An 11,362-nucleotide genomic window follows, 5' to 3' on the forward strand; every position below is an offset into this window, starting at 1 on the left:
TAAATCTTTGCCAACTTCAAATTTTGAGAAGATGGTATACAAGATTGGAATGCGGAGACTCAAATATTAGGAACGAGGTTTTCATCAGGGGGAGTGAAATACGCATTGTACTCTTTTTTCCTTGCTAAAGTTTTTCCCATGGGGTTTTTCTTGTAAGATTTTTAATGAGGCAGCTAGAAATGCGTATTACTAAATATGTGTACTCTTTTTCCTTCACTAGGATTTTTCTCACTGGGTTTTTCCTAGTAAGGTTTTAACGAGGCACAATATCTTTTAATGAACATCCAAGGGGGAGTGTTTTGAAAATAATAATAATGTGGATGTTCATGTATTACTCCTCTCTATTGAAATTTATCTACAAGCAGCTAATGCAGGCAGGTTGCAAGCAACTCAATGATATGATTTACAGCAACTTCTTGTTAAACAGGCAGGTTGCAAGCAGCTCATGCAGACAACTTACAAGCAGCTCAAGAAAAGCCTCGCAGCTACTTCCTGAAAAGCCTTTCTTTCTTCTATAAATAGAGGAGTTTTCAGTTTATTATGTACATCATTTTGAAGTTGAATAAAAATATCAATCTCCCTCTATACTTGTATTCAATTTATTTACTTTACGGTTTACACTTCCCAATATCCTATTTTAGCAAGCTTCTTATTTGGGTCAAGATGTGGATTTAAACATGTCCACGTCAACAGCTGGAATTTGAGACTTTGCAGCATACAGCGAATTTCATTTACCGATTCATGTTAGCCCGTTCCTACTTACAAGCTTTTAATTAATTTCCAATAACTTTTGAAGCTCTGGAACGATCGGTTGATATACTTCTGAGAATCTCTTATAAGAAATATTTGAAGTTATGTGCTCAATATACTTGGAAGCAGAATAACCCAAAAGCACTTTGCAAAGAAAAAAAAAAGAATATTTATTTTTTTACTAATCTGGTCAAGTATGATTTTACTTGCATACTTTGGCCGTAAGACGCTCAAATTTAACATGGTTATCTAAGCTTACGTACTAATAAATCTCCTCGAAACCCTGCTCAATCTGTCTTTATAACACCAAGATCCATTTGATATATAGGAATTTCTGCATCTTCTATTTTTCTCATGGCAATAAGGGCTTAACAAAATTAAATTTGTCTGCGCATTTTAAAAAGTTAAATTTAACTAGAGATTTCACATTTTCACTTGTAATAGTTATACTCTAAATCAAAACATTGCCTTACCCAGACTTATTAGAAAACAGTCAAGTTACTGTGATGGACGTCCCCAGTTTCTTCAGCATATATCATGATATCGACTCAATCCTCGTATTATCCAAACCAAATATACATATTTGATTCAAACTGAGTCCCAAAGCAGCTATGATTATAGGTACAATAATGCGGTAGTCTAATCAAAGGTCAAACTGCGAATACATACAGAAATGACAATGAAAAGGAACATGCTTGAATGAAGCAAAGATATCTACTAAACCTAGAAAACATGCAACTGTATCACGCAAGTCATAACTAAGCCAAAACCATAATGAAGAGATAAAAGCATATGTTTAGCTTCCTCCGGAAAAGAATTGTTACTAGGACGCTGAGATTTTGAGCCACAAACTCGTGCATTACTTGTGCCCTCGAAAAAACATGTACACTTTCTGCACCAATAGTACAGAAGAAAACGTCATAAGATGAGAGTAGATAGTCAGCATCCAACAATTTTTATTTTTTCCTCCCTCCATATAAGTCATACTATCATAGGGAGAAGGAAATCAAATTGCTTGGGTTTGGGAAAGCATTCATATACAGGAGGCTCAACAATAAAACAGTAAGCAGAACATAGAAATATGAGGGCTGGTACTCCCCCTTTTTTTTCAAAACAATGATAGTGTCCGGCCATGCGCACCTCGACTATTCTACTGGGTACCTGCTACTACCTCCTACAACACAAGTACCGGGTAACTCTGCCTTAGGCAGATGGAAAGAGATCTTTTTCTCTGTTAGAATTGGTCCGATTTTAACATGAGGGCTGGTACTTGGACCACTAAATTTCCCAGGGAATCAACTGTCAAGATAGTACCCATTTGAATTTTAAGATGTTTTAAGATAGCTCTTTTCCCCTAAAGTTGTACAGCATTTTCACTCGTAGTAGTACGGAACAGCTTGTTATCAAGCATAAAATAGTCTAATCACCAAAATGGTAACAGGGCTAATATATACCACTTAAAATCAATTTTAGGTTCTGAGTAGGGCTACCAAAAGATACTCCCCCCCCCCCCCCAAAGAGACCCCCAAAACTGACTTCATTTAGTCCATGTACTGGAAAACATGGCAGTTGCTTTTAAAGGTTGCGCCAACTTGTTCAAGAGATGTACATTCTCCAAAGGGGAAGTTCTTAGATATCTAAATCTAGTTGAAAACCTAGAAAATCATCAAAGAAATGGAGATACTTTTTTCTTGATAAACGAAAGAAGTGCAGATAATACCCCGTCCTCCCCTTCCCCAAAAAGACTGCTCTTCAAACAGCACGCAAGAGCTAAAATATGAATTAGAGTACAATTCTCTCTTTCCCTTAGATTTCACCTTTAGGCTACATAATCATGGAGCTCAAGCCACAATGCAAACATGAAGCAAACTAGAAAAGCTAAAAAGAGGAACAGGAGAGAGAGAACAGCAGATACCAGAAGGCTAGGTGGAAAGAATGCCCTAGTTGATTATCATACAATCAATTAATTAAACGAACCTGACATTAAGAATCTCAATTCTGTAAAACCTCACCTGCAGCACCCACAAGCTAAGCAAAGCTTCCAAGCAGAAGAAGGCAAATCCAATCAAATAAAATATCTGCAAGAAGAAGAAGAGAAGACAACACAAGAATATATCAAAAAGATAAGATCAAACAGCCTGATAAGCTAATACAGGCATTAACACTATATTCTCTTGGGAGTTTCAATTATCTAAAGAAAGCTTTTGATCCACTAAATCAAACAACAAACTAACTGCAATATGCAATGAGAATATCAAATGACAGTAATTCAAGTAAAAGTCAGTGCAAAAGTTAACTCAGACTCAATCTGTAATTAGAATTGAGAGCTTTTCCCCTTTTATCCTTTTCACAATAATACTTGGAAGGGAAGTATCTACTACCCAAGAAGGCATTCAAATATTTTGAAGCGCCAAGAAAGCATTTAATTGTTGGAATAAAACAAGTATTCCATCAGTTAGAATAAAACAGGCATTCAGTCAGTTGATACCAAGGCAATCTTTTAATGTATGCAAATATATATAGTGCCAGCACTCTAGAGTAACCATCCTGGTTTTACAACTGAAATTGAAACTATAGTGGTTACTGTTTGCAACTTCTTTTTTAGACGACTGTTTGCAACTTCCCCAAGAAGCAAGCCAGCTTTGGACCGCACAGAATCTGTTTGGAATACAACGCCCATGCCAATGGTTAAGAATGTGATGCTAAGTTCGACTTCAAGAAAGAGACAGAAAAAAGATGCAGGGCATGAGACGTAATCCCTTTGGCACTTATGTGGGTACTGCACAATCAGAGGAATAGGAAAGAGCCTTTGAAGAGGTGCAAATACGATTTCGTACATTGAGGGATAGTCTTTTATTTTAGTCAATTTTGGTACCGAATGAGTTCCTGTTAGCATAAATGATGAGTAATGTTCATAGAGATCCACATTTTTGTGCAGGCTCTATATATTTTATAGACGACGTGTATGCAATTTGTTCACAATATCAATAAATTATTGTATCAAGAGACAGCCGCAATTATAGTACACAAATTCATCATTTTAGAATTTTTTTACCTTAATATTACTATCTAATTAAACTGAGAGGGTAACTTATTAGTTAATTAGTAAACCAAATATTGCCCCATGTACTGAAGGCATCCAATGGTTTGTGTAAGAACATTGGGGGAGTTCCAAATGCGGCTTTTGTGCTCAATGTATCTACTTGCTCCTCTTCAATTTTTCCCTTCTCTTCTTGCTGAGTAGGGAGTTAGTAAAGGAGGTTAACTCAAATCAGAAATCCCTCAGCAAAATCTCATGCATAAATGTGCTATCTTTATATATAAATCAGGAGCCCCCTCTTCCTTTGGGATGTGTTGGAAGATATGCTTCCCCTATCTGTGGGATACACCTTTTTTTTTTGTTTTTGAGAAGGTAACAGATTCCAATATATTGATAAAAGTAGTCCTAGCACAAAGATTGTGCTAAGGAGTAACAAGTTACAAGACCCAAATTGACAAAAACCAATCTTGTAACAGCTACAAGGAACCAATGAGATCTACTAGAGACTCCTGTCTGTGGGATACTCATTCTTTATTTAACCAAGAACGCAGAAACTGAAAATTCAGAAAAAGAGCAAATTTGTTTTATCATCTATTGGTGAAGCCTTTAACTTTAAGTAATTCGAGGCCTCAAAAATAATACTCTACCTTCTTATCTACTCTTGACGCCTAATATTCCTCATGGATTTCATTAATATTACATACCTAAGAAGCAGGTGCATGACGCAAACTTATTTTCATAATACCACCAAGGGATAAGGGTGGGATCCATCCCTCCACTCTTAACGAGACGTCTCAGGTTCAAGCCTTGAGAATAGAGAAACCCCTAGAAGAGAGCGCTTCCCCCTTTAGTGGGCCATATGCGGTACAAATTTGGATTAGTCGGGCTAATGGATACCGGATACCATATGGTTATACCACAAACAAACAAAAAAAGCCATAATAAATTACAACTGTGGAAGGTGCACTATTTTGTTTCAAACAAACGTGTCAAAGAATTTGTTAATTCTTTCCACTCATTAAGCAAAGAGCAATAAACTAAACAAAGAGCAATAAAGAATACACAACTTACCCCAACCAACACATGGTCAGAGAAGACATCAATTGCTGCAAGGATACCCCTGAAATAAAGTAAAAAAGAAAGCAGAAACAATTAGTGAAAATATGGCAATGACAATCCAAGGGAAGATGGAAAACCCCTGATAACAATCCACTTCATTTAACAGGCATCAATATTTCATCATTCCCTTATTCATGCCCATAAAGAGCATTTTGCACCATTCAAGACCAGCATAGCTCACTCAGTTCATTAAAAAATTCACATATCAGGGTACAACCAGCACTTTAAGGGGACAATTTGCTTTTATCTGTTTCGTATCAATATGGAACAAATATCCTTATCAAAAAAATTTGATATGGTACAAATGCAGGAAAACTGATGCACCAATGAAAACGGTAATCTGTTGGTCACAAAACTGAAGTGTGTGCTTTTTATGGTGCATGACACTAGGGGTTTCTTGAGATCTTCAACTCTTCTATCATCACCCTATGAACCAAAATATTTGAACAAACAAGGGGAAAAAGGCGACAAGGCAACTGCATCCAATTTAGCTGCCAGCACAGCTTCCTACGATAACGTATAATTTAAAATATATTTTCACCTAAAAAGTATATCCTTATATACTAAAAAGATATTCTACTATGCTAAAACAGCCTATCAGAACTAGCAGCTTCTATAGAACATTTCACTCAACGGTGCAAGGTTAATGAACTAAAAATTACAGAAGCAGAACTTACGTTAAGGATTTTCCGTGAAATACAATGGGAGGAGCAATAGCAGCAAGTATGCAAAATCCGATGTGAATCTGCACGTATAGAAACGTAAAAAGTAAATTACTAAAAATCAAATCCAGACATAAAATAGGCAGCATCTTTATCACTTTTGTTAGCAGAACGAACCAAGTAGAACATGAAAAACCAGCCAAACTTCAGTGCGCTGTCAGTCCTGCACATCACCACAAGCTCAGAGTAAAAAGTCATATATGATGCGGAAATCAAAAACTAAGAAAAACAACTGACGGGATATTTTCCTAAGGCGATTATGAAAAGATAGTGAAACAACACCAGATACCTCATCGCGTTATACAGAGGCCTGTACCACAAAACGTACGAAAGGGGACATCCCATTAAAGCATATATTATAGCCAGGAAAAAGATTTTAACACCTAGATAAAGCAAGAACTACATAATGTCAGAAGAATTGAACTCGATATTTTTTTAAACCTTTAGACCAATAAAAGAGAATGCCATATAAGCAGCAGCAAAGAGAGAATAAAACTCACCACCACCCCTAATCCAACAGATAGTCACGGCAAGAACATTGAACACCAGACAAAAAACAATACCTGAAAAAGATTTAGAGCAAATCCAAAGAAGTGGTGAAATAGAAGAAAATTCAGATAACACTTGAAAAAAAAGAGTAAGAAAAATAGAAGAATATTCACATAGCACTTGAAAGAAAGAGTAACATTTGTGAGAGAGAAGACAACTGTGCAACGAAGTATTACAGCCCATAAACCAAATAGTCATCTATCCCAGTATATTCTTTTCCACAACAGCTATAAACCCTGTCATGTAACAAAAAATCTTCTAGTTTAGCTTCAAGCTATTCAAGTTACTCACATTTCAACCTCAAATGTCGAGTCAAGTGAATTAGATGAAGTTGCCAAATAGCTTACTTTTAGGTTCCATTTCTATTATCGTTTTGTTATTATTAGTGAAGAAACGGTTTTGCTGAATTTCAATCAAAACTTTGGACAATTGAAACTTCAGAGCTGAACGGTTGTTAAAGTTTGAAAAGATAAAATCGATACTTGCAACTACTTATTTTACGCTGCTTGGATCCCAAAGAGGTGTAAATAAAAAGTCTAAAGCCTTTTGACCCTAATCATAAATGGCAGCAGCGACAAAAACAGAAGTACTTTCATTCCATTTGTTTCTCTCATACATTATTTTTAAAATCAGTAAGCAAAGTTTTATCAATGATAATGACAAACCAACCAATAAAATGGAGCCTGGTGTATGCAAAAATAGGCCATTCCTTTTACAAAACCAAAAGATGGATCACTTCTATATAAAAGCTAGTCCTTGAATGAGCTAATGAATACTATCATTCTGCTTCACCCATACACTATATGCTCTGTGGTTCTGAAAATGAGGTTTGTGAAATAGAGAACTCATGCAACTTAAAGGAGAAAACAAAAAAAAATGAAGGAATAGGTAGGAAAAGAAGTTGGATGTAGAAGTGAAAGGTTGCTTGCGGGAAAACCAAAATCCATCACCTTAACTTCTGAATCCTTCAAAACAAAGGTTGCCTTTATTGCACCATACGAACTAGTAATTCTATTAGCTAAACAAGATATTAGTCTTTTGCCCACCCATGATTAATTTGATATCATCATTTAAGAAATAAATTGCCAATTTGTCCATAGGAAACAAGCAAATGCAGTTTCACACAAATGAAAACAGCTAGTCATCTCTTAAAATACTAGCTCAATCGAGTAAGAGACATTTGCTAGCGTCAAACTTACTAAGTAAGATGAAGCAACTGGTGCTCGCTGTACGTGTTTACTTTTACAGAAACAACATTCGGCTATCAATTTAATAGAAGAATTTATGGTTGTAACTTTCTGGATAGCCAAGGACTGAATGGTCTTGGCCCTTGGGACAGGGATCTTAATTTTCTGTCAAAAACCTGAATGAATTCAAGTTTGACCGGTTATACAGTTATACTGGTCCTTGTTTTAACAGAAATTAGGCAGAAGCAGAGGGGAAAGGAATTTCATTTTTTTCGTCATAAGCTTGGACCCCGCGCGTAGTGGGAGCTTAGTGAACCGTGCTGCCCCCCTTTTTTTGTCATAAGCTTGGACCGAAAAGCAGATAGTATATTTCCACGTTACATCTTTTAAGCTAAATCCTGAAAAAGAGAAGCAGAGAAACCAATGCACCCTGCACATATTGAGCCCAAAGAAAAGTGAAGAGACTGAAGAATTTCATGTGAGATCAAATATTCTGCACTTAGTAGGCACAAATTTCTCTAATTATAATCAGATGATAATTGTGCAGGTACTTAATGACGATTGGAGATCAGAGAAACATTTGCAGAATAAAACCTCTTGATATTCAAAGAAACATTATTATCTAAGAAAATAAAACAGAAGTGAAGACACTACCTAACCAACTCGCAAATGCCAAATACTGCAGCTTCTGAGAATGAGCTGGTATTTCATTTGCTATATCATGATGAATAATTGGGAAAAAGGGAGGCCAATTCCTATCATCAGTTGGCACACCAGCTGAATTGAATCATAGAAACACATCATCTGGGCATGCTAAAGAGAGAATAAGCCAATTTAATAACAATCTGAAACTAGCTCAAGTCATTGCTTACCGCCAGCAACAGCATCTTCTCTTCGTTTAATATCCTGTCAAACGGGCAATTAATGAAAATCATGCATAAGCCTCAAACTGAGTTGAAGCAGATATGAACTAGAATAAACTACATAAGTTACGGAACTCAACGCAAAATATTTAGCTAAAAGAGCATTCTGGAAATCATTCATCAGCCTCAAATATAAATCCGGAAAAGTATAGACTAAAATAGCACAAAAGTTGAAGAGGTTGCAGTAAATATTTTAGCCGAAAAACTAGGAACTAAACTTTTCAAAAGAATTTGCACCCTTGCAGCGACAATCAGAAATCAGCAAAAAAAAAATGTAGCAATTCACATTGCAAACAAAAATTTTAATTTTTAGGGAAAAGAAAAAAAAAACAACTCTTTCTCTCCTTTGCAGATCTGCTTCCCAATTTGCTAATTCTTTTTGCTTTTTATTGGAACCCTGAAAGAAAATTCAAAAGAACAGATTCAGAAAACTCAATGTTCTTTACAAAACTGCAAACAAGAGCATATCAACTTCATTACATTCATTGAATCCAAGGGGATGTCAACAGTTACATCATGCTTTTGACCAAAACCAAGAGTACTAGCAATCATTTGAGGAAAGCGTGATTTAGATGCAGGAGCAGAGCCACCATTCTACAAGAAAACACAGATGATAAATGAGGATTTTGCATATTAAGAGCAGAGTCAAAGTAAACGGTGTATAAGAGGTTACAATTTAAATATTTTAATATAGCAATAACTGCACTTCAACAAAGCAATTTTAAGTTGATCATAAATTCATTGTAATAGCCATTTTGGCACTAACAATACTCATGACCTTGAAGGATTAGTAGAAAATCCATATAATTCTAGATGAGAAGACAAATCTTGGATTTTAATGGTTCTAGGTATTTCCAGGTCCTATGAGATATATGTGTGATCGTGAGTCTAAATAAGGAAAGTAAGAGAGTCTGCTGAAGGATATGGAAGCCAAGTTCCAACAGGGCAGTGCAGCAAGTGACATTTGATGAAGTGAACCACTTTATGCAACTAACCAGACGGGCTACAAAATCTGTTCTAGCTAACGTAAGTAACCTCTTAAGACCTTTAGGGTATTAGCTTATTGACTTGATATTTTTCTCATAGGTCTGATTGTTTCTTCTTTTTTTCGATGATGGGTGGTATCCAGCCACCTCACGCGCATCTCGATTATTCCAACAGGCACCTGCAACCTCCTACGAGAACTGGTACCGAATAACTCTACCCACCAAGGCTTAAATACACTGAGGTTTCAAGACATGAATCTTTAAAAAAATTGTAGCTTTTTTCACTTCCCTCATAACATAGGCGACGGCGTTGCTTGTATTCACAGTCTTGATGAAGTAATGATCAGTGAATTAGTAGAATTTGAAGAGGGTAAGGCATTGCTCTGAATTTGGAATCTAATAATGTTGGTGTTGCATTAATGGGTGATGGTTTGTTGATACAAAAACGAAGTTCTGTAAAGCAATGGGAAGAATTGCTCCGACACCTGTGAGTGAGGCCTATTTGGGTCGTGTTATAAACGCCCTGGCTAAACTCATATCATAGATACCTTCTTATCAATGTATACACATACTCATTTTATTTATCAAAAAAAATAAAATATATATATCATAGATCCCTTGCCAGCATAGCCAACTATTTTGCAAAATTGGTTCCACAAAGAAAAAGAGACTGGTCTTTTATTGCTTATTTTCCTCTCTTTTTTACAATAAAGATAAATTTTAAATGTTTAAACTGCGCCCTTTTTTTCTTAAATAACCTGGCAAACCATAACTCATATTATTGTCATTGTTTTTCCTACCTCCATTTTCCTTAAACGCGTGAAAAGGAATGCGCTATACCTAAACATAATAATTCAAACAGAAACACCTTTCATTTAAAAGTCGTCATCATAAATCAAGGACCAGAAACTGTGTATAGAACTGGTAATGTCCAAATTTCTTTTACAACAGAGTCCACCAACCTTTAATAGTGTAATTTGTATTTTATTAAACAGGACGAAGAATCAGTCTTTTGATCCTCCTCGAGCCTACTCTAGACTTTCAAAGTAAGACTCTAATACAGTTGGTGCAGACGCATACCCACTAAGAAAGCTAAATAAAAGAAATTTCCAAGTAGAAAATCAGCTAAAGTTTTATTTATTCTCATATTCAAATAGCAGCGGAGAACAGAAATAGCTGGGTGATTCCTTCTCATATGTCTAAATCTTAGTAGTCAGAGTTAGCCTGTAGTTGTGCTAGTGGGAGGTGGCGGGTAACCAGGTGGAAGATAGTTGAGGTGTGGGCAAGCTGGCCCGAAAAAAAAAAATTGATTTCACTAAAATACTACTCCTAGTATAACTTTACCACACCGACAAACCAATCTTAAACTCCAAAATGTACCTAAAAATGTTACTATAATTTTCTAAATTCTTTTATAATAACAAAAATAAATGCTAAACTCCTTAACAAACTTCCACGATTCGAGTAGTCAAATCTAGATCAAACAACTCATTCCAGCTACCACAAAAATAGCCGATAAAAAATCACAAAGATCGACAAAATGGATAACGCAGAAGAATAATTCATAAAAAGCTAGATCTAAGAAATGCACCCATTTCATAATTAAATACAAAAAAAAAAAAAAAAAAAAAAACATAAAAGTGCATTGAGAAAAAGGCGGTTACTGAAAAAGGATTGACTTCAGGCTCCTCTTCGTCAAACGGATTCGGATCGTTTCCTCTACTCATTCTTCTCTCTCTTTTTCAACTTTACGACAAGAAAATTTGCATAGAATTTAGAGGTATCAAAGTGAAAATTAGTTGCAGAATTTATGGACGGATAATGTGTATATATATATAGTGGAGAGATTTAAAGCCAAGGTGACTGAAGTAAGTATCACATTCTGTTCTGGTACGACATCTAAATTGCTCTTTTGTGACGCGGGATATTGAATTGAGAGTTGAATTACATATTTGCCCATCAAGGGGTGTGAAATCACCGGCTAATGCCACTTCATACGAGGTTGGGTTATTCTGGTGCAGTCCGTGTTTATGAGAAGAATTTGGTACTTGCTATGTTATGCTGACACGTGGAACTATTGTGAAAG

At 35.8% G+C, this 11,362-nt stretch overlaps 1 protein-coding gene across 2 annotated transcripts; it reads right to left on the reverse strand.

The window, feature by feature from the left end:
- Nucleotides 1–1,283: 1,283 nt before the first annotated feature.
- On the reverse strand, nucleotides 1,284–11,155 carry LOC104103726 (secretory carrier-associated membrane protein 4). 2 transcript variants are annotated; one of them, XM_009611655.4, is made up of 12 exons: nucleotides 10,941–11,155; nucleotides 8,771–8,884; nucleotides 8,625–8,687; nucleotides 8,240–8,273; nucleotides 8,022–8,144; nucleotides 6,132–6,194; nucleotides 5,921–6,014; nucleotides 5,749–5,794; nucleotides 5,587–5,654; nucleotides 4,862–4,910; nucleotides 2,763–2,828; nucleotides 1,284–1,642 (listed from the first exon to the last, which is right to left on the reverse strand). In XM_009611655.4, the coding sequence occupies exons 1-12, from the start codon at nucleotides 11,001–11,003 to the stop codon at nucleotides 1,610–1,612; spliced, it is 816 nt and encodes a 271-aa protein (XP_009609950.1). In that variant the 5' UTR covers nucleotides 11,004–11,155; the 3' UTR covers nucleotides 1,284–1,609. The 2 variants fall into 2 exon arrangements, with proteins under 2 accessions (XP_009609950.1, XP_009609952.1); XM_009611657.4 differs by lacking the exon at nucleotides 8,771–8,884 and having other exon boundaries at nucleotides 10,941–11,143.
- Nucleotides 11,156–11,362: the final 207 nt, after the last annotated feature.

Source organism: Nicotiana tomentosiformis, chromosome 8 (assembly GCF_000390325.3).
Source record: "Nicotiana tomentosiformis chromosome 8, ASM39032v3, whole genome shotgun sequence".
NCBI classification, from domain to species: domain Eukaryota; kingdom Viridiplantae; phylum Streptophyta; class Magnoliopsida; order Solanales; family Solanaceae; genus Nicotiana; species Nicotiana tomentosiformis.

Coding starts and splice junctions, on each gene's coding strand:
- LOC104103726 (XM_009611655.4), bottom strand. CDS start 11,003: ATGAGTAGAGGAAACGATCCGAATCCGTTTGACGAAGAGGAGCCTGAA. Junction 6,195..8,021: donor GGCATTTGCGAGTTGGTTAG/GTAGTGTCTTCA, acceptor AATCTTTTTCAG/GTATTGTTTTTTGTCTGGTG. Junction 5,655..5,748: donor GGTTTTTCATGTTCTACTTG/GTTCGTTCTGCT, acceptor CTATACGTGCAG/ATTCACATCGGATTTTGCAT.